At 43.3% G+C, this 26,133-nt stretch overlaps 1 protein-coding gene across 11 annotated transcripts in view; it reads right to left on the minus strand.

The window, feature by feature from the left end:
- Nucleotides 1-26,133, minus strand: part of mef2cb (myocyte enhancer factor 2cb) — a 59,734-nt gene that overhangs the window by 8,731 nt on the left and 24,870 nt on the right. For 5 of the 11 annotated variants that reach the window (XM_082554634.1, XM_082554635.1, XM_082554626.1 and 2 more), the window contains exons 3-6: nt 19,283-19,486; nt 5,619-5,762; nt 2,686-2,866; nt 1,801-1,848 (exon numbers count right to left, since the gene is read on the minus strand). In XM_082554634.1, coding sequence (XP_082410760.1) covers nt 1,801-1,848; nt 2,686-2,866; nt 5,619-5,762; nt 19,283-19,486 — 577 coding nt within the window. Of the gene's footprint in view, nt 1-1,800; nt 1,849-2,685; nt 2,867-5,298; nt 5,437-5,618; nt 5,763-19,282; nt 19,487-26,133 lie in introns of all 11 variants that reach the window. The other 6 variants (XM_082554627.1, XM_082554628.1, XM_082554630.1 and 3 more) reach the window with 3 other exon arrangements.

Below are 26,133 nucleotides of genomic sequence, written 5' to 3' on the forward strand. Positions count from 1 at the left end.
ACTCATTTAAAGGAGGAATCGAGGCACGAGCGGAGTGAGAGGTGAGAGGAGAGTCTTGTTAATTCCTCGCTGTGCTTTGGTGAGAAGCGTGTGGACAGATGACACTTGCTTAATTGCACGCATTCTGGTGGAAAGGTTTTCACAAGCCGAGGCCTCCATCCGGACTTCTTTCCTGAGTGCTCTTTTTTTCTTTCAACTCACGTTCTGTCTCTCATCATGCAAATTGACAGATCAAAACATATGCTTAGATGTAGGCATGAAAACTTTCCATAGGAAAGCTACGATGACTCAGCCCTTCAGTAACATGTCCTATTTACACTGGACTAGAATCACCAGGGGAACTTTTGTGATTTGAATATACCCCCCACATCTGGGTTTCATGTGGCTGATTTGCAGATCTGTTTCAGTTGAATATACAGGCATAATCCACTGGATTATGTACAGATATGACTCAACGCAGCATATCTTTGTGCACTGAGAGAAACAGCCGAGGTATTTCTTTTATTTCTTTCATAGAAGCACAAAAGAAGTTGTGTGTTTCTGTGTGTCTTAAGGCTCCTCTTATGTTACTTAGGGCACATGATTGATGACACATACACGGGGCAGATGGCCACTCGTACAATCATCTTATCAAAACTTACACTGGGGAGAAGAGGAGTGTTAAAACAGTCCTCGAGGTGCCACAGTGGCTGTGCCACTTCATACTGATGATTTTAGAGGAACATCATTAAAATGGCTGACCGAGTTCGCAGAACACTTCCATCTGTGTTCCCCCCTCTGTTTCTCCTTTACACACATGCTTCCACCATTGGTGGATATTCATCACTGTGCCCCCCCCCCTCTCCACCCCAGATGAGATTTAAGAGAGCACTGAATGGAATCTTTCAGCTCCCACATGACTCTCTCTCCACGTTGTGTTTTTCGCCGCTGCTGAGCGACGCGCAGCGCTCACAGAGTGCCTCTGTTCCTTCAGCGCAGTGACACAAAGGCTACTTTTGAAGGATGCACTGCAAAACGCAGTCAATGGAACACACGCCACAACAAATGGGCCTGTTGTGCGCGCGTATGTGTTTGTGTGTGCGATGACTGTCCAGACAGAGAAACCAGGCACTGACCCCTTGTGATAGAGCCTCGGGGGCCAGACAAGGCTGCCCAGCTGTGACCCACTGACGCCCCCAATTCTCTCTTTTTTACACTCTGCACCGTACGCTGAAGTCGTAAAAATTCAACCCTTTAAAAGGGAGTCTCTTTGTTATAAACGCGGGCCTCACATGTCCTCGGGGACATACCCATGTACAAACAGAAGTTAACACATAAGATGTTTTACACGTGTTTCCCAAATGTGTGTTGCTGAGCTACCGGCAGGATCATTATCCCACCGTGAGACTCTCTAAACACTGAATTAATTTGGTTCTAGACAGAAATCCGAGAGGTGACAGAAACAACAAGACAAATTTGTATGTGTACATTAAAGAATCTAGCAATATCTCTGTTATATCTGCTGCCTCAGGATATAATGCCATTTTACTTCTCTTCCCCCCACTTGCTCTACCATTTTATAGCTGAACACAGGCAGGATGTGTCACAGCCCAGGCACTGAGCAAACATTCCCAGATGAACTCCACGACCACTAACTTCAACACATCATGGACAAAATCTCCACTTGGGTTTGGGTTAGTGTTAGTCATGCATTTTATGGCCCCAAGTGGGTGAGTGGGTGCCATGTATGTGTGTGAGTGGGTGTATGTGTGTGTGCATGTTAGCAGACATCTGTGTGTGAGAAGAGGAGGGCTTTCTTACCAGCACTGGTGCCTGCGCCAGTGGTAAGGTCGGCACCCATGAGGCCACCTGTAAGATGAAATAGAGAGCGCAGCAAAACGAGAGAAACCCATTAGAGGATAGACACCCACACTGGCTCCACTGCACCTTCTGTCTCTCGCTCGGTTTAATCACAATGTGCTGTGTGTGTGTGTGTGTGTGTGCGCGCGTGTCAGGCCGTCATATGTGCACTGACACCAGAAGCGGCGCAGCTTCCCACTCCAACTTGAACACGCTTAGCAACTGGACACTACGAGCGGATGCATTAAGCTGCCGTCCAAGAAAAATGACACATTATTATTTTTAAGGCATAAGAGGTGGATGAGTGGGAGGGTCCAGAGCGTGTGCGGTTTGGCATGGATGCTGCAAGCGCCAAAACTCATATTTAGTTTGCGCTGGCATTTCTAGCATCCAGTTGTAATGACAGGGTGAGGGTGTGGGCAGCAGCCTTCAGACCAAAGGGACAAAAAAAGGACTTTGGACAACAATAACAAACCAACAGGCCCAATTTGCTTATGTCACCAGCAACTCGGTGCCTATATATAAGGCCAGACGTCCTGTGTGTACAACAGAACACTAAATCAGCAGGCCTGTGGCTTGGGATTTTATATTGCATTAAATCATCAGCTCACTTTGAACAGAATACTGAGCAGGCAATATGTGAATATATGTGGGAGGGGACGACTTAGGATTCATTAACTGCCTTTAGGTGGAAAATTGTGGGTAGCTGTCATAAAATAAATTGCACATTTCTATGTGCGCCTCTATTATCATGACAGACAGGTACACACAGTTGAGAAGATAGACAGATGGGATAACAGCATGTACATGGGTGCATGAGTGCGTGCGAGACCCGACCTGTATTACCTGCACTGGGGGGTCTGTGTGTAACTCCAGGAGACATGCTGTTTCTCTGTAGGCCGTGGTGTGCCAGTGGCAACAGATTGTGGTTGCCTAGGGATCCACCGGGATGGCTGTAAATGAGATTGTTCTGGTTGCTAACAGGAATGGACACGGGCATGTCGTAGTTCGATGGGGGCACGGCCTGCTGAGACGATAGAGAGACATAAACATGGGTGTGATTAGACTAAAGATTGCAATGATTCTGATGCTTGAATTGTTATAAAACAAGGTTTGCGAAGTATGAGACAAACAGAAAGAAAGAGAGAGGAAAAAAGCATGACAGGTCAGAAATAGTCCAGGAACACAAAGAAACTTAAAGAGTGAAGTTCAATAGGACTAATGGACAGATGAACTGAACTCCTTACAGCAAGAATAAAAATACAAGATAGCAGAGTTGGGCAAAAGCAGCATTGCATGAAAGACAAAAGGAAAACTCCTTTCAGAGTTACTCAAATTGCCTCAGTGATAATATAAATGGACTGGCGGTACTTTTTCATTTCAGTGTGATCGAGTTACTTTGGAGGCTACTAATGTCTTTACGCAGGAGTCAAGTGCTGGCCCTGACATCTTGTAACATTTGCCATTGTAAAAGTCAAAAGGCTGACCAAAGGAAATATTATGCTGAAGTCATTACAGTCATACATAAAAAAATGGAAGGCTGTGGTTCACAGGGAACAAAGCCAATCGTTTTCCACTGTCCCAGCGCTTAAGATAATTCAGTCTATCTTCACCTCACTAACAAGCCTGCAGAATATCTTGCAAAAGTAAAACGGCACAAGAGAACACAATGGGGGATCACTTATTTTCAGATCATATGGAGCTTATGTAAAGTGTTTTAAGTGACGCACTCAGATCAGTCAATAGTCTCACCAGGAACATGAAAAGCCTCCGGCATCTAGTTTGTCATTTTTATTGTGTCACTTGGCATAAGGGTTTAACCTTGGGAGTGCCCTGGAAGTGGTTGATCCTGCATTGTTAGTTTTAGGAAGTAGAAAATAGCGCCCTAAATTACTGCCATGTGTCTCAGAGCCATGGAGGGAGTGCATCAGGGAGATCATCAGCCTGGCTCATGTGGAAGTGGGCGATGTGCCTCAGCTTCTTTAATTTTCTCCCCTCTGCTAATGTTCTGTTAGCAGGCCAAATATTATTTCAATGTACAAAGATGATTACTCTAACCATATTTCATTATGGGCCTCTCCACGTTTCGCTTTAACTGCGACTTTGCACGGGAGTGGCTAGCCAAAACCTATATATGCTATTTTTTTTGAGGGTCTGTCTCTGGTTCTGTTTTTTTTATTCCCACCCACCCTATTACTTCTTCCATCTCTGACTCTTTGGTGGACTTTTTTGACCTAATTGGTCCCGGTGAACTATTATTTAAAAATGCGTGAGCTGTCGTCGTACGTGCACATTTCTGCATGTGTACACACACACACACACACACACACACACACACACACACACACACACACACACACACACACACACTCTACTGCTGGGTGTAAGGGCCCCGTTTCTGAGCTGTCCTTTAACTGGTGCCATCCTTCCTGTTTTCACTCATCTTCCTCCTTTGCCTCTCCCCGCAGTCCCCTCAACAGTCCCCTGCAATCCAGAGGCCCAGTGCTTGGCAGCCACTCTGACCACACACTGAACTGCCACTTGTTGTTTGCAGAACCCCACCCCACCCCCTCCATCTCCCCCACCACCACTCAACCCCACCCATTCTCCGATCCCAAACACACCCCACCTCACCCCGACGCACCACCCCAGCTCACCAACCACTGCCTCGCTTCTAACCACATCTCCTCCTACTCCATGCGGCTCAGACACTACTCTTCTTCTCTGAGTGATTTACCGTGGAATTATCTCTTTGCTCCGTATGGCCGAAGCGCTAACCATTCTATAATGTGCTCTCTGAATGAGTGGCAAGCTCAGTTTACATAGAAAGAAGGCCTCAATTTTGTAGTTCCTGGCAACTAGCTATAGGTTAAAGTCTTCTGTAAAGTTGACACTACATAATATAAATCCAGCAGATAACACATCTAGGCATATACAAAGCTACAAAGGCGTTTGCCTGAGGAGAGATAAGCAAGTTTTTTGAGTTAGGAAGACGGGCTTATTAAGAGTGTTCGAATGCCTGCAGCTGTTTCACTGCCAACACTGTCTGTCCCTGTTGTTGCAGGTCACAGACCACTGGGTTTTGGTGCAGGAAAAGGAAAAGCGCATGCAGACCACACCTCTCCTGAGAGCCAGGCAAGGCATTATGGGTAGAGCGGGTTCAAGGTGGGAACCGGGTGAGGTTAAAATTTGTCATAAAAGAAACTATGCTGTTAAATCAGCAAACGTGCCTACTAGTTATGGTTGCAGACATGTCAAATTAAAGGACCATTCCTCTACTGTAAACAGGAAAATTCAAAGATCTGTAATTTTGCAGAGTGCAATTTTACCCCGATCTTACTCTCACTCTCACTTTGTGTAATTAGTCTGCTTCCAAACAATGGTGGTTAGCTGGGTTAGCGCAACAGTTACTTGCCAGTCAGCGTTTTGTCAGCCTGCTGATTATAACCCAGTACTTACAGGTATCTTATGAGTTTTAATCATGTGATCAAACTCTTCGTTAATCTGTTTGTATTTCTCCTCAGTGTGCGGGGTGAGGATGAGCGCAGACTCGAGCTCCGGGCTCTCGCCACCTTTGTTCTCCTTCTTGCTCAATGCCTGCCAGGTCCCACAACCACAGAGAAGGATGGAGGGGAGACACACACATGAAGGGACGGAGAGATGGACGGTAGGAACAGATGACGATGACAGGGATGAAGCAACAGAAAGCATGTGGGGGGAGGGAGAGAGAGGAAAGAAAAGGTGAGAAGAAGGCTCTGGGTTTAACAAGAAGTACTTACACACAGTCTCTGTCTGCTGATCATCAGATCAATGTCCTCGTTTATTTTCCTGTACTTGTCCTCAGACTCGGGGCTGTGGCCAACCGAGTCATCTGCGTCGGGATCTGGGCTGTCACAGCCGTTTAGGCCCTTCTTTCTCAATGTCTGCAAACAGAGCAGTTGCACAACATAGTTGAAGGGCTTTGGGGGTAGGAAGAGAAACCCAGGTGAACAGCTTCGGAGGGACATAATGGTAATGAAGTGTGAGGAGGTTCATTTTCGAATGTAAGTCTGATTAAAGGACATCTTGAAAAAAAAGAAACACTTTTGAAAAGTTCTTAAACCGATGTGGTTTTATATCAAATTAAAAAACAAAGAACAAATCTGGCTTACTGCGTAGGGTAATGAGATCTTTGCTACAAATTATCTTAATTTTTAAAAAAGCTTTAACAAAAAAAAAACGCTCACGGTATGAACTCTAACAAGATGGTATGGGGTGAGGACACACGGCCTATTTTTATGAACAAGTAAACATGCCGCTAAACACAGAAAAAAAAGGCACAAATGATTCAATCACATTCAATAACAAGACATAACAGAATGACAAATCAAGGGGGGACCTTAAAACCTCATAATTGCACAGAAAAGGGAACAGTCATAAAAGTAAAACATATTTTACAACCATAATTATCAGCGGGCCGTGAAATAGAATTAAAATACAGCCGAGGTGCACAAGTTTACGAGTGTGGTGTATGTGCTATTAAATGTGGCAGTTTCTGTTCTGGCCACCTGATGGCCACCTGCCCCCATTAGAGTGGACAGAAAATAGCACGCTGAAAGAAGAAGGGGAAAAAAGCGCACGCACACTCTCCACTCGATCACCACTCCCTCTCACTGGAGGAGAGAGACAGACAAAGAGAGCATTGGAATAAATAAGAAAACGAGAGGTGGTGGTGGTGGTGGTTGGCGCGGGGGGGGGGGCTGTATCTGTAGCTGTCTCTGTCCTTTTTTAGATATTGTTGACAACCTTAACAACAGGGATAAGTTTCAGAGCGCATTACTGTGTGTGATAGCACGAGGGTATGTTTGCTTGAGCAAGTGGGCATGTAACGATAGGTGCTGTGTTCATTTGCCTCGCAAAAGTGAGAGAGACAAAGACCGAGCGGCAGAGAAGAAAAGTACAGTAGCTGACAGTTAGAGAGATCTCATCAAAGACACCACCTCCTCCTCCTCCTCCTTCTCCTATCCACCACATGCCCCCCCCGCCCCCCCCCTCCCCCTTGCCTCTCTCCTCCTGGCTTTAATAAAGGGAGATTAGTCTACGGGAGGAATATCACGGGCCTGCTCCTGTCTGTGCAGTCATCGCTTCACACTGCGCTCTCCTACTTTCATCTGAAGCTCCATATCAGACAGACGTAATTAAATTTACTTTAGCACACCTTGTATTTGATGCTGATCAAGTGTGTGAGAGTGTGCGCTTCTCTGTATATGTTGTATAGTGTGTGTGTGTGTGTGTGGGTGGGGAAAGAGGGGAATGAGTCTGTGTGTGTGTGTGTGTGTGCATGTGTGGGTGTGTGAGAGTGGGTGTTAGTCAAGAAAAAAGAAAGAGCGACTGAGCAGGAGAAAGGAGGAAGATAGATGCTAAGATAAGTTAATCTCGGTGAACTTCTTCCTCTCATTTGTTTGTCTCTGTCAGTACTCACTCACAGAAGAGATACGAGTGCTAGCTACTCCATCACAACCAGCAGCAGAAGTGACAAGGAGCGATCTGCCTGCTTAGAAAACAAATAAAAATCCAGTCATCTCTCATGTCAGCACAACAAAGGCCTGTTTTGAGTGTGGTTTTAGTGAACTTAGAGGGCTTCTTTTGTGTGTTGTGTGATAACTGTTTGATTCCTGAGGCGTCTCGTGGCGAGGCAGCTACTGTAAGTGTGTCAACATTTGCTGGCTCTCCTTTTTCTCTCTCTGAATCCTCACTTGGCCCCTGGAGTGGAAATCTGGAATTCTGAATTTGAAAGCATCTCTCACATCTTTGACAGTCTTCAGGAAATCACACCAAACAAATCACGCTAGGCGATGCAGGAGATCTGACTTCCAATAGACCTACAGTGAATCAGGCACTCTTGCTCTATCTGAGGAGGATGAGTCAAGAGAACAAAAGGGGCACAGAGGTTTAGCATGCTGTCTTTTTTGGCAAAGGCGTGAGATGTAAAACTTTGCTATTTCTTTTGCGTAGTTTCAATCTGGCCTTGGCGATGTATCATATCGAACTGACAAGAGCTGAACCACTGGCCTTTTTCCGCTCACATGAGAATGCATGCAAGGAAAAAAAAAACAACAAACAAAAAAAAAAAGAAGAAAAATCAAAACAACTTTTCTTCCTACTTGCATAGATTTCCACCTACTGCCACCAGCACATGAGTCCATGAGAGAGTTACTTCCATTCTTGGAAGAATAGCCGTGGAGCATTGCTGGGAGAGGAGAACGGGGGCCGAGTTAAAGGTGACACCCATATGGGGTAATTGAGCTGGCGGTGTAGCAGTAGTGGGGCAATAGTTGCCCTGTGTGTTTATGGAGGTGCATTTAGCCAGGGTGTGAGTATTGCATGACTGACCCAGGCTTAGCTTTCCAGCCGGCCTCGGTTTATTTAGGGTGCAGTACAAAGATGTTATGCCATTCATCTCAGTTATGCCCACCTGTTTAAAGGCATCACACCTGTTGCCAAAGGCCTAGCATACAACCCAGCAACCAATCAGAACTGCTGAAGAGCTCATGTAGCCTTAGAAGGACTTCTCCCTCTTCAGCCTTCCACCTCACCATCCTGCTGCCCTACTTTCAAGCCATCCTATGTGTTTTACCCTCCTCTAATAGCCCATTGCTTTATCTGCTCCTTGAATATGCCACTGAGTGCTGCTCCAAACTTTCAGTCTGTTATACAGTAACATCACCATTATATAAGGCACATCCAAGACTTATATTTCAAAATAATGGGGAGAATAATGATCAGTGAAAAAAAAGGTTGCTGTTGTAATATTGAGAGAAACAGGAGTACAGGAATGAAGACTTGGCATGAAAAGGGAGTCTTTGGGGAATACGGTAATAGGATGAGGATTAAACAAAAACACTTTGGTGCAGTTCACTTGTGGCAATAATTTTATGCACAAAGAATTCCCCCACATTCTCATGCCTAAATTAAAATTATTCAATATTCTAAGTAACTTCATTTTCTTTCTGTATTCTTAAAAAGAAGCTAATCTTTTGGCTGCTGGCATAAATGAGCATTATTTAAGTTTATAGCGTTTTTATTACCCCGGTTTGCGATGACTGACATTTTTTTCACATGAAATATTACCCTCTGCTGCCGTGTTGTGAATCACAAGAAAGAAATGGCCAAACAGGGACACCAGATTATGAGGAGAAAGTGTGAGAGGAAGGAGGTTAGAAGACAGCAAAATGCTACAGCGATGTAAAGAGTCATGCAGAATGCTATAGAGAGTTCGTGCTGTAAATGTGAGAAAGAGGAAGGTGGGATATAAAGTATGGCGAGGAGCAAAGACAGCAAAAAAGCTGTGTCTTCTTGCTTGGCTCTGTGTTTCTCTCTCTGGCCCCTTTGGAGGCTTGCTCCTAATTAAACTCCTTCTTCATGATGCTCCCTCATGACTTGACTCACAGGGCCTGTGTGAGGCAGGCACAGCATAGACAAGGTGTCCTACATACTTGAGACGCCCGTCTCATTGGTACCCTTCAGTTTTCACACCCTCAGCTAAGCTAGCCTAGACTGGGGCTGGTGTAAGAGGAACGGCAGGATGCCGCTGTAAAAACCTAACGGAGGTAACCTGAGCTGAGACCGAGGCCAGCTTGAGCTACAAAGAAACTGATTCACATTCTAACACGCTTGCCGTTCCCTAATGTTTTAATTGCAGGAAAACGCTTGCTCTATATTCACTTCATAGGTTGGGGGTGTGAGCGATAACTTCATTTAGCTCCTGAGAAAAACAGCGGAGAGTATTTGGGTGTGAATCCCGGGTGGCCCCAGGGAGTCTGCTAGGGACAGCTGACGCCTGCCCAGAGCTCCTGCCATACCAGGATCCGTCTGCTCGGCATTCTGCCACCCTGCTCACCCTCTCTATCCCTCAATCCGTCTTTCTGCCCCCATATTTCTGTCTCAGTCTGTTGCTCAGTCTGTCTCTGTCTCACCACCTCTGCGCTAGTCCCCTAATTTTCTGCAAAACCACCACATCTCGACAGAAGCTCAGTCAAACACTGTTGACTTGACGGGTACATCTTTATTTCTGATAGACTCTGGGCAGTTGAGGATTTGTGTTTGGAAAGAGATCCATTGTTGACCATTTTCCCTCTGTAGTTATGCTGGCAGTGGCTGAAGGCTACGACACATTCAATATTGTGTTTATAGCTATTGGCGACGGTCAGGCCAGTGAATGTTCCTCAGTGTCTTCAACCCAATAACAGGGAGCATCGGCGCAAAGGCGCTCCACCAAACGGCCAGTGTATTACAGGTCATTTATATCTCTGTCAACACTGTGTGATCTTCAACGCACATGCACTACAGTAAGCTAAACCCAGAAAGAAAATAATATATAATAGCGGGAATGTTTCCCACCATAAATGGACCCAGTTTATGGGGTTTGTGGCATATTTCAGCAGTGGGTGGGAAACAAGTCTGTGATAGACAAGTGCAACATAAAAACATCAGTAACAGCGCCACTTATGGTTAATCATGATTGCTGTGCTGTTAAACTAAAATAAAACGGCACTCAAATGAAATCTTTTGTCTAGAAGGCTCCAAGCTTGCCATGTTGCACTATTAAAAATGGCTTTACTTTATTCCAGCTATCAAACATTCTCAGTAAGCAGACTGTATATATCGTACTTTGCAAAGTGTGAGGAGTCAATGTAGGCTGGGGTGTGTATCTATTTAGAAAACCATCTCTTGTCACATTGGTGAGAAGCAAAGGGGTTTTGTGTCCATAGGGGTGCACAGACAAATAGAAACATTGTCTTTCTTATCAAAAATAAGATGGAGGTAGTCATGAAGTGGACCTACTGTGGATTAAGACCTCTCAGCGCCAATTCACAATAAGCACCAGCAGGGTGGTCTTCCTGGCGGCAGGGAAGAGGTAATAGCATGTCTGAGATGTGATCTTATTCTTCTTATTTTGTTTCTTCTTCTAAGTTTTTTCCTCTTTCTTTCGTTTTTTTCTTCTTCTTTTTTTGGGTTCGTTTGGCTCAATCTAACTTGCTCCCATTTTTGTCTTTCTTCCTCGCTCGCTGTCTCTCTCGCTCGCCCGTCCTTTCTGTCTGCCTTTCAGAGTGGAGGGAACATCAGAGGGATCAGGCTGGCTTAGTTTATTGGAAGCAGATGGCAGACCAAAGGCAAGAGGGCCACAGTTTCATGAAGCGTGGTTTGAACATGCCAGGACCATGTCGAGGGGCATGCCCATGGATGATGGCTACATGGAGTGTGTATGTGTGTGAGCGATTTGGGGGAGATAGTTTATTTTGTAGGTTACCAATCTGAGGAATAGGACCTCTAATCCCTAATGTCCCATCTAATGTCCCCGCCTGCTTCTTTTTTTAAAGTCATTATCTCTGTATCCTTATTCACTGTTTAAGAAACTATCGCATCATTGGCCTTTCAGTGCTTTAGCAGCTTTGATGCCCCTTACCCCTGCTGCCCTGCTGCACTGTAATAAGTAATCAGACGTTGGCACCTGGGATCCATCATCCCTGGTGGTAAATTCTGTAATAACACCGCCTAAACATGTGATTATTAGCTTTCGAGAGACTACAGAGTTTACTCAACATTACAAAAGGGAGTGAGATATATAGCAACAAACAGAGAGAAAGTGTTAAGGCAAGTGAGAGAGGCAGAAAAGAAGACAGAGGGAAAGGGCACTGTGTGCAACAAGGTTCCTCCACATTTCTCCAAACTGTGCCACTTTGATGGTGCATGTGCTAAAATCACTATTAAGAAGAGCCCACTGCAGACGAGAGCCCACTCACAGACACACAATCTTAGCTAGCCAGTACACATCAGAATACCAGATGGTGCAGTGTTTCCCATATGGAAGAGACACACACTAAGCACATGTCAGAATCCAACACTGTTTGTTACAGCAGCATCCCGGCCCTGGGAACAAAGTGGTCATTCAGACTTGTCACCACACTGTATAATTAGCCAGATAGACATAATGAGACACAATGCCAGCTCAGTGAAACTGGATAAAGAGGGCACTTATGTCTGCGCTGTTAACCTAGCCATCTTTCATCCCCATCTACACTGCAGTTGAATAACGCTTCTCTATTCAAATGAGAGAAATGAGTGCGGGTCTATATGTATTTCTGGTGCAATGTAGAAATCGATTCGCAATGGTTAAATTGTGTGTTTTCCACGCGTATTTAGCTTTGCATACTTTGTACAGTGAAATTGCACGTGGCCTGTTTATGCCACAGTCATCATGTGACTGTTCTTGAAACTCCACCTAACCCCCAACCCTTTAGCAACAACAACAACAACAACAAAAAAAGACAACCACTACAAATCGTCACTTATCGTCTTTTGTCTCTCTGTCTCTTATCGCGTGGTGCCAAAGCAGGAAAAGGGAGCCGGGGGGAGGCCTTCAGTAACAATGACCAGCCGGCTGACCTCTATACAGTGACCTTGAGTTTCCACACCCTGCCCAAAGCAGTAACCATGGTGGGGGTGGAGGAGGTAGGGCCAAGAGGAAGCTCTAGGCAGGGAAGGGAATGCCATATGTAAAAATAGATCTTTATTCTGAATTTTCCACAAATAGTTTCAAAGAACAAGGCATCATTTCATCCTAATGGCTGGCGTGAATTGTTTTGGGCTGTGTGTAGTGGAAAAGTCTTGCCTTTTGGCAGCGTGGCCTCAGAAGTGGCCTGCCTTTTTCACTGCTCCTCACCACGGGGACCACATATTGGCACATTTCAAACAGTCTATTTTTAAAAACCTTTTGTTGTTGTGTGAGTACTTCAGACTTCCGTTTCAGTATTGACCTTAAAAAAACACCTCTGACAGCGATCTAAGAAATATAGTTTCTTGCCTTAGCTTTTGCTTTTCTGGTCAGCGGGCATGTGATGTGGAATAAAGTGCCACGCCTGTGGATCACATATGCTGTATTATCTGAAATCTTGTTCTTAACCACTTTTTCAAAAAAGGGGTGGGTGGGCATGAATTTGTTCTCTTTGTGCCTTGATGCAGGGTGGAAGCCACAGACATATGGGTTCTCCGGGCTGATCAATTGTATGTAAAGCAGATCTGCTGATCAAAACGTACTCAGATCGGCCCAAACATATGATAGCAATTCAGAGAAATTAATTTCCTTTTTCTGTAATGGAAAAGTTTTTGAAAAGCAGACAGGAAGGCTCTGTTTGGTGGAATGAGGCGGTGGATCAACAAGAGAATTGCACTAAAAAACAAAACAGAAAAAAGACTATTTCATTCAAAGGACCAAATGTTTGTAGGCAGTTCAGGGTCTCAAACCAGTGGTCTTATGAATGTGGTCGCCGAGGGCAACTCTTCATAACTGATCAACAAGAACAGAGAGAGAGAGAGAAACTGGATGAATATCCTGACACTTTGCTTACTCACTCCTCTGTTTCAGAAACAACCCCCACCCAGCCTTGTTTAAAACACAAGGGTGGGGGGGGGGACAGAGACAGAGACAGTCTTATTCTTCTATTCTTTCACAGCAAGAACCGCCAGCTAGACGTCTATATTTAGTTTCACCGTAGACTATTTTTAGAAAGCAACTACTTTTTGAGGAATTTATTAAGAAATGGGTATTTTAAAGAAAATGGTGGGTTGTTTTTAGGCTGTTGCTTTAAGTGGTGAGCTCGATACATTTTAGAGGAGTGGAGTAGCTGAAAGTACGTACATTTAATGATCAATAATTTTTTGTATCTCAAGCTTCGGGTTGAAAAAACGTCTTGCGTAACTGAATGAATAAAGAGGCAATGTGTTTTGTTGATTTCAAAGGAGGCCAGAGACATCTGGCAACAGGCTATTACACTAGTCCAGTATTCTTGTAAATTAATAGATGAATTGTTGCTAACACTGTAAATATGAATTATGCACTGATGATAGAGATGTGTGAAGCAGTATTGAAAGTGGTACAATTTCTCTTTCCTGCTTTTCAACGTTAATTAACATGCACTCAACCCCACATACAAGGAATTTTTGACAACCTGCTACAGCATGTAAACAGTCTGTCATTGGGAGCCTTTGTTTTAACAAACCGCTTTACTACGAGCTCGTCAGTGTCACAAGGTTAATTTACTTAGTCCCTCAAAGCAGTTTCAGAACTTAATCCTTAGCTCATCAGGACAAACAAGCCTTGCTGTCAATCGCTTCATCCCCGGTAAACACCGAGGCCTCGTGCCGACAACCCCTTCCCATGTCACACCACATGCAACCTCTTCCAAAAAACACAAAATGACTGCACACTCAATTACCGTGGACAACCAAAGCACAAGATATGATACGACGGCCTTATTTCTCTTGGAGGCGACCAACGCAAAAGCAATAGGGTATAAATTGCATTCTTGTTGGAGCAATTAATACAGTTTTAAGAGCTATGAGAAGAAGCCATTCAGTGAGCCGATCAGCATCGAAAAACCGCTCAAGGCTAATGTTCTCGTTGCTGTTTAGAAACCAAATAAGCACGCAGAATAGCTGGAAAATATTTTCATAAGAGCGAGGCAGAACACGAGCATACTAGCACTTCAGAGAGGGAGCTCAGGTCTGGTTGGCTTGGAGAACTTGAGAAAGTAAGTCATTTTTTGAGGAGATGGCGAATCGGCTAAGCAGTGCTTAGAATGTATGGTAATGTGATGTTCTTTCCAAATGGCTGAGCGTTGAGCTGGAATGCATATACCTGCTTGATGTACTTTCTCTTTATGTTTCTTCATTTACACCCCTCCAGCAGCACACACCACCCCCTCTCTCACACTCTCCCTCCCTCAAGTGTACTGTCACTGGGCTGAAATCACACCTGTGCTTCTCGCACATCTCGGCACACGGGTGAAACATACGCAGGGTGAAACATGGTGAGGGAGCTTTGCTGAATCTCATTAGCCAAGCAGGTAGTCATTAACAGAATGACCTTTGGAAATAATTACCAGCCTTCCTCCTGCCATCCCTCTTTCCCTCCCTCCTTCTCTTCTCACACTCATCCATCCCTCTGTCCCTCCCGTCCCCCTCTCATTCAATAGCTTTTTTTCTGGGTAAGGACAGAGGGAGGGAAAGTGAAAAAAAAAAGAGTTGAGGATAGGCAGGGAGTCAGATCCCTGCTGCTGCTGTTTAAGATTACAGGGTGAGCTGAACTTTCAGATTAGGTTAATCTGCTGGAAATGGGATTGGCCAGTGGCCATCCTCTGGCAGGTAGGCAAGCATGCAGGTCACTTCAGTACCAAGAGCCATGTGCTATTCCATGTGATACTTGAGCCAATGGCATCGGAGCGTGTGACCCTGGCTGAGGTCATCACAATGCCATTAGTGCTGCAGGGTTTGAGCCAATTGTCACTGTGTATGTACACACACATACACCCATGCAGTGAGGCCACTGTGAGAGCACACCTACACAGCAAACACATTACTGTGTTTTTGTGTGTTTAAGCACATATATGCTATAAGTGTGCATAGAGGCACACAAACACTTTTTCATTTGCAGGTTTTTTTGGGTTCTTTTTTTAGGTGTTGAGGTGATATATCTTCAGATCACCACACACTCACTAACCCTTCAGTTGTTTCAAAAACCTGTGTTCTTTGTTTCAACAGCGGGGGAAAACAAGCACATTGTAGAAGAGGGATTTGGCAAAGCCGAAGTGCGTTGTTGGATTTGGGGCTGTTCGATCACAGCAAGACCCAGCCAATGCTTCTTAGGTTTGGGATAGATCTGCAATCATCAGGAGGGGAAGAAAGGACTCTTTCATGTGCTATTGCAATTAACAACCCCCATACCGGAATATAAATCACCAGTAACGGCTCAAAGTGATTGTTCTTAAGCATGAATAAAACCAGCGAAAAAGCGAGTGATGAATCTATTCTATTGTCATTTCCCAACACAGCTTACCATTTCTCCTCTAATGCTGTTCACATGTACAGGAAACTGGCCTGGCAGACAGAGAGTATAGGAAATCTATCTGCATGTTTGACTGTTTTATCCGGAGCCAGACTCAGAGTGTGCTGTAGACCTGCCAGGACGGCACACTTGGAACCTGCACGGACATCAAATGATGGAGGGTCTGCCTCTGTGTTTGCTTTCATCGAGCTACTAGAGAGAGATCAGCTTGGATGTGTTTTTGAACACTTAGCATTAATTAAGTGGACTTCTCCGTATTTTTATGGAAGAGCTACATATTATGTTTTTATTTAATCCAGTCACTGGAGTCTGAGTGGGCTAACAGGTCCTACATGAAATAGGATTAAATTGAAGAGTGTATAAGACTAACTTAAAAAAAAATCCTCACTTTGTTTCTAATTGCTACTCTATTGATTAGTATATGTCTTTCAGTTCATTCAATTTTATTTATATAGCGCCAGTCGCCTCAAGTCGCCTTTATATTATAAGATAAAGACTACAATAATAGAAAGCAAGGCCCAAACAGTCTAAGAAACCCTTTGAGCAAGCACTTGGTGACAGTGGGAAGGAAAAACTCCCTTTTAACAGGAAGAAACCTCTGTCAGAGCCAGGGAGGGAGGAGCAGATTGGGGGTGATGGGAGAAAGACAGAATAAAAGACACTGTGCACTGTGAACATAATTTCCATTAGTGATGTCTCTTTTGTTTCACCACTTCTCTCACAGGAGGGTTAGCTTTGGTTTATTGTTCTTTTGCTTTCTCATATATTTGAACAAGTGTTGTTCCTAGATGAAACGGTTTTGCGGTGAGTCATCAGACCTTCTTTACTACTCCTCTCTTTCTTTTTTCTATTTCCTATTTCTGTCTTTCAAATAAATAAACCCACTGACCCAAACATAAATTCTATATAATAATAATAATGAAAAAAAAAAAGAATAGCTTAGCGACTCCAATGAGAAAATAGATACAGAAGAGAAAGGCAGACTAGAGTGAGAGAGGTAGAGAGAAAAGCCCTCCAGCCTCTTGTAAACATGCTGTTGCTAGAGAGGCTGTGCAACGTACTCAGTGCCACTCTCTCAACAACGCTAATTATCAACCAAAGACATGCTAATTACATAGAGCTTTATTGCTAATGTAGCGGGCCTCTATGCCAGCCGCCCACACTCTGAGCTCCGCTCCCCTACCTCTGCCTCTCCTCCCACTACACCTTCAGGCACAGCAGCAACAGAGGAAGAGAGATGCATGCATTTGAGCATAGTGGCAGAGACAAGAGCTTTCTACAAATTTGAAATTAAATCTGACATATATACGACTTCATATTTAAGATTTTTATTTTATTTTTTTGCTTTGTTTTGTTACACTTTAAAATCAGCGCCTCATCTTGTTAAGAACCTCCTCTTTTCCTTTTCATCATCCTGCCATCTCAAGAGGAAGTCTGCTCTGCTCCTTACTTAAAACTCAACACGCCACCCATGTTACTGCAGCTTTGACGTCGGCACACATGGCTTGTAGGAAAAGATCTGACCATGCTGTTCCCCTTTGTTCCCCCTCCCTCTCTGTACCCCCCCATCACCCCCCCCCCTCCCACCCACGCTAAACGTGCTAGTGTCAACCCTGTGGCCAATCCCTTTAGCACACCGCAGCTCAGGCTAAAGGCCTCTTCAGGTCGATTTCTCCCGCTGTGAGTCTCTCAGAGATGGCAGAGCTTCCGTTCTCCAGGGATCACATTATATGTAGTGCTTTATAGCACTCTCCCCCCACCAGGCTCTTTACCATCTCCCCCTGACATGGCTGTTTACACGTTAGCTATCCTCTGCTCTCTAATGGAGACAGTTAGAGAAAGAGCTTCAAAGCAGGGAGCTCTTGTCACAAGCACTAGTTATACATCACTCTCTTCATGGGTTCAGCTGGGGAAGGATAATAAACTGACTACAGAGTGAGTGAAAGACTTGGTGAGCAAAGGACACCTGTGCTGAGAGGCAAACTGGTGATAAAAGTATGCAAAAATTACTAAAGGCATACAATTAAGGAGTATGAAACTCCGGCAATTGATAAGTATTTCTAGTAACATTAAAAAATAAGCTGTGGTTACACACAGTGTTTGACAAAGATCATCATTAGCTAATGCCTAATGCACTTAATGTACAACAGTAGTACAGCATTTCTTACCACATAATTTATTTTGGCTAACTCCAAACATGACATGTAGAAAACGTGGGCAATATGTACATGTACATGTGAACACCAGTTGATGTTAGATGGGCATGAAGCCCAGTAACAGCCATATGGAAAAAGTCTCATACTGTTCTGTCCTGTGTTAGAGTGGCCAACCGCTTCATAATGTTAATGTTTTTATTTATTTATTTTGTGTATCTTCCATGAACATAACCAGGTGACTGATCATTTGCAAGCAAAATATGTTGTGAATCAGTTGTATTCTACAATAACAATTGATTTAAAAATAGGGGATTATATATGGACACAGACTCATTTCTTAACCTCAAAGTCCTAAACAGTATTTATGTAGTATTTACTGTCACAATAGATTGCTCTAAAATTAAAATGGGATACATATTATTCTACTTGTGGTATTGTGTTGGTCGGTGGGTAGAATTGGAACCATCAAACATAAAGAGGATTTTAATTCTGGTTAGCAGGCAAATGTATGGAATTAGCAAATGTTGTAGTAAAATGAGTCTAATTAAATCTGGATTTATATATTTAAGGATTCTGTGTAACAATAAAGACAAAGAGCAGGGATTCTAATGTTCATATATATACATATATGTAATATCCATTCAGGATTGCTTTGTGGGGCAGGCACACTTACATTTGCAAAGCACAGTGTGAGCGTAATTAAGAGAGAGAGCAGGGGAAAGGGATAAACTTCACATGACTGCATTCATGTTTGTGTGTGGCCCACGAGGTCAGAGCTCCAGAGTGAATGTTGCATAACAGGTTCACGTTGAAAGCTTAAGGATTCAGGAGGGTGCTAGCGTCATTTCCTGCTTTATCTACCTGCCTAGTGGCGTGGCTGACAGCGCTGTTTAACATCGCCTTGAGCCACTCTAGCGACATGTGTCCAAAGCAAGTCCGATCAACATCCTCCTCTCACAGGCACATCAATGGTGACAAGACACCAAGGGCACAGCGTGGTGATTACACACCACAGGTGACAGTCTAAAAGGCCCAGATCAATGATAGGCTACTTCTTTTATGCTGCAAAGTGCAGGCGACACAAGAAAACAATTTGAATAAACACACTGTCTTGAAATTAATGACTTATTGTGAGTCTTAAAATAAGTTTTTCTAACAGTGATTGATAGTGGTACTGAACCCTTGGGGAAAAGTGACAAACTATGGGAGCAATTATTTTGTACACTATGTTAGGTGTGAAGACTAAAAGAGAGAAGTAAGGGTTGCTGAATGAGTCACAAATGCTGTAACCATCTGTCTGCTTGTGCGTTTGCATGAGCGTCCATGTCTGCGCCCGAGCGTGCGCTCCTGTGTGTCTGTGCGCGTGCACGCGTGTGTGTGCCGTCTGTGTTTTCTCATAGCTTACCTCCACAATATCAGAGTTGGTCCTGCTCTCATGGGGCTCATTGTACTCAGTGTATTTAAGCAGGACCTTGTCCATGTCTGTGCTGGCATACTGGAACAGCTTGTTGGTGCTGTTGAAGATGATCAGGGCAATCTCACAGTCACACAGCACGCTCAGCTCATACGCCTTCTTCATCAGGCCAAACTTTCTCTTTGTAAATGTCACCTGAGTGAAAGAAGAGAAGAAGGGAGAAGAGGGATTTGTGTTTAGTTTACTTTTGTGGCACACTTACAATCAAACTAGGCTGTTTTATCTGACTTGTTATAAGAATTTGATTATGACAAAAAAAAAAAAAAATCCCCCACCCTCAACCGCTTCGCTTGCAATGAGAGAATAAATAGGAATTTGACACCGCAACTTTCCTCTTTAAAAATTTTGAGTTTTCAGGGAAATGGCATTAAAGGAAAGTGAAGTCTGCTAATGGTTTAACACCCACTGACTGTAACAGTCTATCCACTATACCAGGAAAAAGGAAAAAAAGAAGCTGGGCTTGCATTTAAGGAACTGAAAATACTCTGTCTCAGTCAGATAACGGTAAAGAAGGTCAGTTATTGCTTGTACATCAAAGCACACAGAGTCTCATCCTGGAACATATGTCAAGTTAAATTGTCTTTTTTTCAGATGGTCCGAATGTGTGCTTCTGCACAAAAGAAACACACACTATTTTCATCTAAAAATGAGCTGAGATTAACCGTTTTCCATGTAGCGACATTAACACTAGCTCGGTTATTGTCTTGCCCAATTAACCGAGTCTCATAGCAAATAACAAGCAGTGATATAAATAACAGATAGCTTCCTCGACCATACTTAAAGCACTTAGTCAGCGCACAGATCGTGATAACGCGCTTAACTTGAACCACAAAAAGTGTCTCTTTCCCCTCTCTCTTACTGTTCCTTCATATATATATATATATATATATATCTGTGTGTGTATGTGTGTGAAGCCCAAGACAAGTACCTTTAGTAATACAGGCACACAAGGACCAACACTGTCAAAATAGAACAGCCTTATTCCTCTATTGTTTGAATCAAAACTAGAACAGTGAAAGTGAGTTAATGCCAGTGAGCTGCACCTGGTTTCTTTTCCAAGCCATGTGTGCGCACTCTTTAGTTGAATGGGAAAAAAAGAGAAAATGCTCCACTGCCAGCTTGCCTCTCTTAACACAGCATCATGTTTCTTTCCTCCCCTTTTTTTTAATAGAACTGTCTCTTGTGTTCCTCTGTGACTGTGTGTATTATTTACATTGGAGACTTGTATTGACAAAGTTTTTTTTGTTTTTTTTTAATAAAGAGGAAATTCTGCCAGAACTATGCCCAGCTGGTAACTAACAATCTCAGTTTGTTGATTAACTGCATTTTTGCCCATTCTACTCTAGCACTTAAGTGGGCCAAAGATACCAGATGAATGCAGAACAAATACAATCTCCGAATACAGTTATAAGGCCCTTATAAAGAAAGCCTTGCTTGTGATAGATCCTGAATATATTTTTTTAGCATTTACCTATCATGCCTTGCCCTTCACATTTTCTTTTTACAACTGAAAGAGGAGATAGGCTTGAATAGATATTGATAGATAGTTTTGAATTTCTTGAAACAATATCTCCCAGGATACACCAGGGGAACGGAACATCAAACCATCCCTAACCTCCACCCTGACTTTCTCTTGCTCTGCCTTTCTACCAGGACTGGACCGTCTTATCCTGGACCCTGTCGCTGCCACCCCATTACCCCACCCCACCCCATCTTAAAGTTTTCCACTGATGTCACCGCCTCATGCCAAACTATCTCGTCAGACAACAGAGGCTGAAACCAAAGACACGGACATGCGGCGTGCTACCTCCTTACAAAGCACTGTGTCAGGTTCTATACCTCGGTACACACACGTGTGACTCACTGACGAAATGTGTAGAAAAACGCTCCCCTGGGCTCTAAATACCATGCTGACATTTATACAGGCATGCTGAAAAGTGACAAAAAAAACAAAAAAAAAACAAGCCTCACTTTTATAGTCTAAGATCAAATGGCATCTTGTGACAATAGGATTAATTGTCATATTCAAATCACTCTGCGCTCTTTATTCACAACTGAAAAGTGAGCACCCCAAAAGAGGGTCTGCAAGCCCTACAAGAGTGAGGCTGAAGTACAAGTTGTGCAGGTAAATAAGATGACAGGACTGCAGAACATAAGGTCAAGGCGTGCTCTTCAGGGACAGGACAAGCAGAGTGTTGTCTTCCCTTGGTGTTTTGATGCATGGGGCACCGGGGGCAGACGCAGGACACAGCTAGCTGGCGGCCAAGCTCTGTTATCAGCCACTCACTCAGTCACTCACTCTGCTGGGGCCATTAATGTTTCAAAAAAAAAAAAAAAGTGCAGATGGGACGCACAGTTGGAAGGGGTGTGGGTCTCAGAGGTCCAGATCAGCCGGTCTCAAAGGTGAGGACTGCCGCGAGCTTCACCGCACTCATACAAATGCTTCAATGTACTTTTCAGAGACACGCATTCTCGGCTTCTCAGCTCAAAATGCAGAAAACAAAGAGCGGAATTCAATCAAAGTTGTCTTTAGCCTCATGCTTTAAATGAGGAACTGCGTGCAGAAGCATTTCGCACATATTATAATTTACACATAGTCTGGCTTCAACAGCACCACAGGGAAGAGAATGGGTGCGATTATGAAAAGTTTTAACTGACCAAACTATAACACCTACATAAATATCACATCACACCCCCCCGCGCCTTATCTCAACCTGACACGTACAACATGCTACCTCTAAAACACATACTACTACGCTGTGTGCATACATCCACGAATATAAGACAAATGCACGCAAGTAAACAGAGTGAATGCTTAAAGTCCGCAAAGGTCTTACAAGGCATGGAGGATATGCTGATTTGCACCGTATCAATGCAGGTTTTGAAGCTCAATAGTTGACTTTTCGAGATAACTCTGTTGTGACTTCCTGGCATGATATGATGTCATCTTGCAATACTTTTTTTTTTTTTTTTTTACAACTTTATTTATAGTTTTCCAACAAAACAGTCCAGAATTTCTTACAAAAGTTGCGAACCCTACCCCCCACCCCCATCCAGGTGGCATCTTGCAATACTTTTAGCCTATCAACGTCCAATTTGCTTATGTCACCTCCAGTCTTTCCTGTGCAGGCTTAAAACATCTCACTAGGCCCAAACAGAAGCGGTTAACAGGTACTATGAACCTGTTTTCCAAGTACTTAAAACTAAATCCATGTGAGGTGTCATTGGTTTACAGTCTTTTGAAGAAACTTGATAAAAGATGAAGTTTTGCAATATTTAAACACTTACATGCTATATTAGTAACCAAAGATCAGGACAATAAGCTTAATTTGTAACCCAAACACTAATGTACCTTACCTTGTGTTACTATTTCTAAGTTTGTATGGACTGAACAAATCATCACTTTAAAAAAAAATCATAAACATTTACATTTGCTATACATGCAAATGGATGGATCTGAAATCTGATACATTTCTTTTACTCAATGAGTCCTCTGTCTTTGCTGTTAAAACACAAAACATTTTGTAAACCACCCATATGTCAGTGTGGGTTTAATCTTTGTTTCCTTGGTCAGTGGGTGCTGTTAGTCACATCACTATGTTAATAACAGAGAGAATGACATTACAGTGCCGTGCATGGAACAGTGCGAGTGTGTGAGTGTGAACCCAACTGTGTCTTTTCACAGTATATTGGTAACGAGAGTGTGAAACCTATCTTCACACACATAAAAGCACACATACAAGTACGCAGGAAAAATGCGTTGACTATTTTTGGTCATCGTTGAAGGTAAAGACCTAAACCAATTGGAATGGGACACATTACTTTACAGATGTCTTGGCATGCTAGTCTAACCATATTCAAATTCTAACCCTGACACATAAATTCTTCCCATAAAATATGCAAAAAACGAGTTTATCAGAACTCAAATCTCAGTGATGTCTCAACGTGATGCTTTCTGATTTTCGTTCTTCAATTAAAAAAAAAGAAAAAGACAGAATTAGGATGTTTGGCCTGAACCTTGCAAAGGTTGAATGAATGCATGTGCAGGGGAACCTCGCAAGTATCAGAAAGTCCAAATGTTACTTCAACAAGCTTAAGCTCCTAAGAGATTACTCAGTTATAGAAGAGATCTCGGCAACGACTACCTTCAAAAGACCCTGTGAAGGACACTAAATCATCCCCACACTTCCACAGCATCTACAAACAATTATTAAGTACTACTCTGGGCATTTATTTACATGAACTAAACTATTCGTAAACTGTACACTCGCTGCAACACACATCTTATTCACTCACCCCTATCCTCCTCCACAAACCCATCCCAGGAGAGCTTTAGACTAATGCACACACACAAACAGACAACCCAGCAACCACTCAGCTGCGTTACCATTAGCTGCCCTGTTAAAGTCTCTCTTTTGTAAATTTTTATTGAACAAATTTGAGTTAATTTGTTTTTGTTTTTCTTTCTTTTTTTTCTGTCAGCTTGTGAGTTGGTGTGCTATCACCAGAAAATGACTGGTGAAAAAAAAACAAAAAAAAAAGTAATTCAAACAAATGTATAAAAATTTAATAATTTCTTCTCCGCTTGCTGCATTTGATCTGGCTCACATGGAGAGAAACACCCAGGAAAAGCAGAGGGACACAGAGAAAGGAGGGGAGAGAGGCTGAATCTCTGCCACATGGGTGAGAGAAAGACGAGGGGAAAGACGGAGGAGAAAAGAGGGGGCGGACGCACAGGAAGCACATTTGTATGCATTTCCTCTCATAACAGGAAGAGGCCAGTGGCTTCCCCTTCACAATGGCTTCGCTTCTGCTTCCCACCTCCTGCCTGCTTCCCTGGGGGAGGAGGAGGCGAAGGAAGAGGAGGAGTGGGGAGACAGGCACCAAAAAACTGCTGGTTAGCAAACCAAACATGGCCATGTGAAGACACACACATGCACACACACACACATAGATGTCAGTCACCTATGGAGCAGCGAGATTTGACTTGAAACAAACACTTATCCCATTGTCAGGGGCCGAGCAGGAAGACACGAGCTTACGCAAAAGGAATAAGAGGAGCCGAAGACCTTGGCTTGAACTTTGCCTCACAGCCAAGACGCTGTTAAGACAGGCATTACGACAAAAGAGGCTTTGTCCCACCTCTAATATATGCCGTGCTCTTCTCTCTCCTCAAAAACCCCACTCGTCATCCTATCACAGGGTGCACTGTACACCGAAGAGCGGGAGAGAGTGTGGTCCAAACGTTTTGTATCTTAATCCCACGTTAGTTAAAAAATTGCGTGTGAAAATTAATGGTGATAGCTTAATAATGGCAGGTACAACCATAGATGTCTTCAAGTCCACGCCAGTTTAGATTGTTTTTCTTAGCCGAGCAAGTAATTACATCTCAGCATGTTCTTGTTTATGCTGAAAAACCGCAACTGGAAAAGGATATACCCGCTGACTAAAAAAAGGGGATGTCACATTTGCAAGGCCCAAGTTAGTGGTCAGAAAGACAAAAATAACTTTGCTGTCATCCATTTGAAGGGTATAAACTGTCAGTGTGGCACTGAGGCCGAGGCTGTATACTTTATGCAAGGGATGCTATTTTTACTTTTAGCAGATTTTCGCAATAGGAAAATAAGTAAAAACAGGGAACTAATTGGTTTAAACTCATTTCACTTTATCTACATGTGTGTCTGATTGTTCCGGTAATCAGTTTGGAAGAAAACCACATTACCCCATTTTTTATTTTTTATTTTTATTAATACATGAGAACATTTTGGTGAGAGTGCAAATGATCTGCAGATTACGAGCTCATCTGAAAGTTATAGATGAAAAAAAATGAATAAAACCAAGGCCAAATAAAAAGGCTGGTGTCATTAGCAACAAACTTTTTATGGTATGCCCTCTATTTTTAATTTTTTTTACTTATCCAGCAAAATATGCTTTCATTAATACACAGATTTCTTTTAATAGCTCAAAAAGGGATGAATTCCAGAGCACACAAAGGAAAGGAACTATCGAAAGCTATAACATTGATGCTTTGTAGTGGGGAGAGTGGTTAGAGTGAAGTGACGAACTGGCGGATGAGACAAAAAAAAAATGAGCGGAAAAGATGGGGGAAACAAAGTGAAGGTGAGAGCTTAGCGAGCCCACAGGTTAGCTGAACACACGATAGAAAGGAGTGCCACTCTGTGTGGTAAATGAACGAGATGGTAGAAGGTGGGAAACAGGGAATTAGAGGAGGGGTGCAGGGGTGAGGAGCTACCCTGTGGGCCTCATTATTTTCCTGCTGTTAATGTCACTCGCACATTTTCTCACCCTGGTACTGTTGATTGGAGGGAAGAACGCTTTGTCGTAGAAACAAAAAGACCCTCTTACTACAGCGACAGCGGTGCAGTTAACGTGGCTCTCTTCACCAGAGAGAAATTTTTTTTAAAAACACACCAAAAAACAAAGTCACCGCACTTTTAAAGCTTCTTTTGGCCGAGTGTGTGCTGGTATGGCTGTTGTTTGGGGGAGTTGGGAGATCCTCGTGTTTTACTTCCTGTCACTGATGACCTGATACATGTTTAACCTTTGGCCTCGGGTCCCTTCCCCCATGAAACCCATATGTCCGACACAAAGACGCACACACACAAACACAATGATTCACACAAACAAGTCATCCTAAATTAAGCCCACTGAGCAGACTGGCTGGAGAGGTAACACTAATTAGAGCCAATTGCAACAAATTAGTCGATGCACAACACGGGCTCCAGAGAGATAGATGTGTTTTTAGATGTGTACATGTGCAT

This window comes from Aulonocara stuartgranti, assembly GCF_965226115.1.
Source record: "Aulonocara stuartgranti genome assembly, chromosome: 12".
Lineage (NCBI taxonomy): Eukaryota > Metazoa > Chordata > Actinopteri > Cichliformes > Cichlidae > Aulonocara > Aulonocara stuartgranti.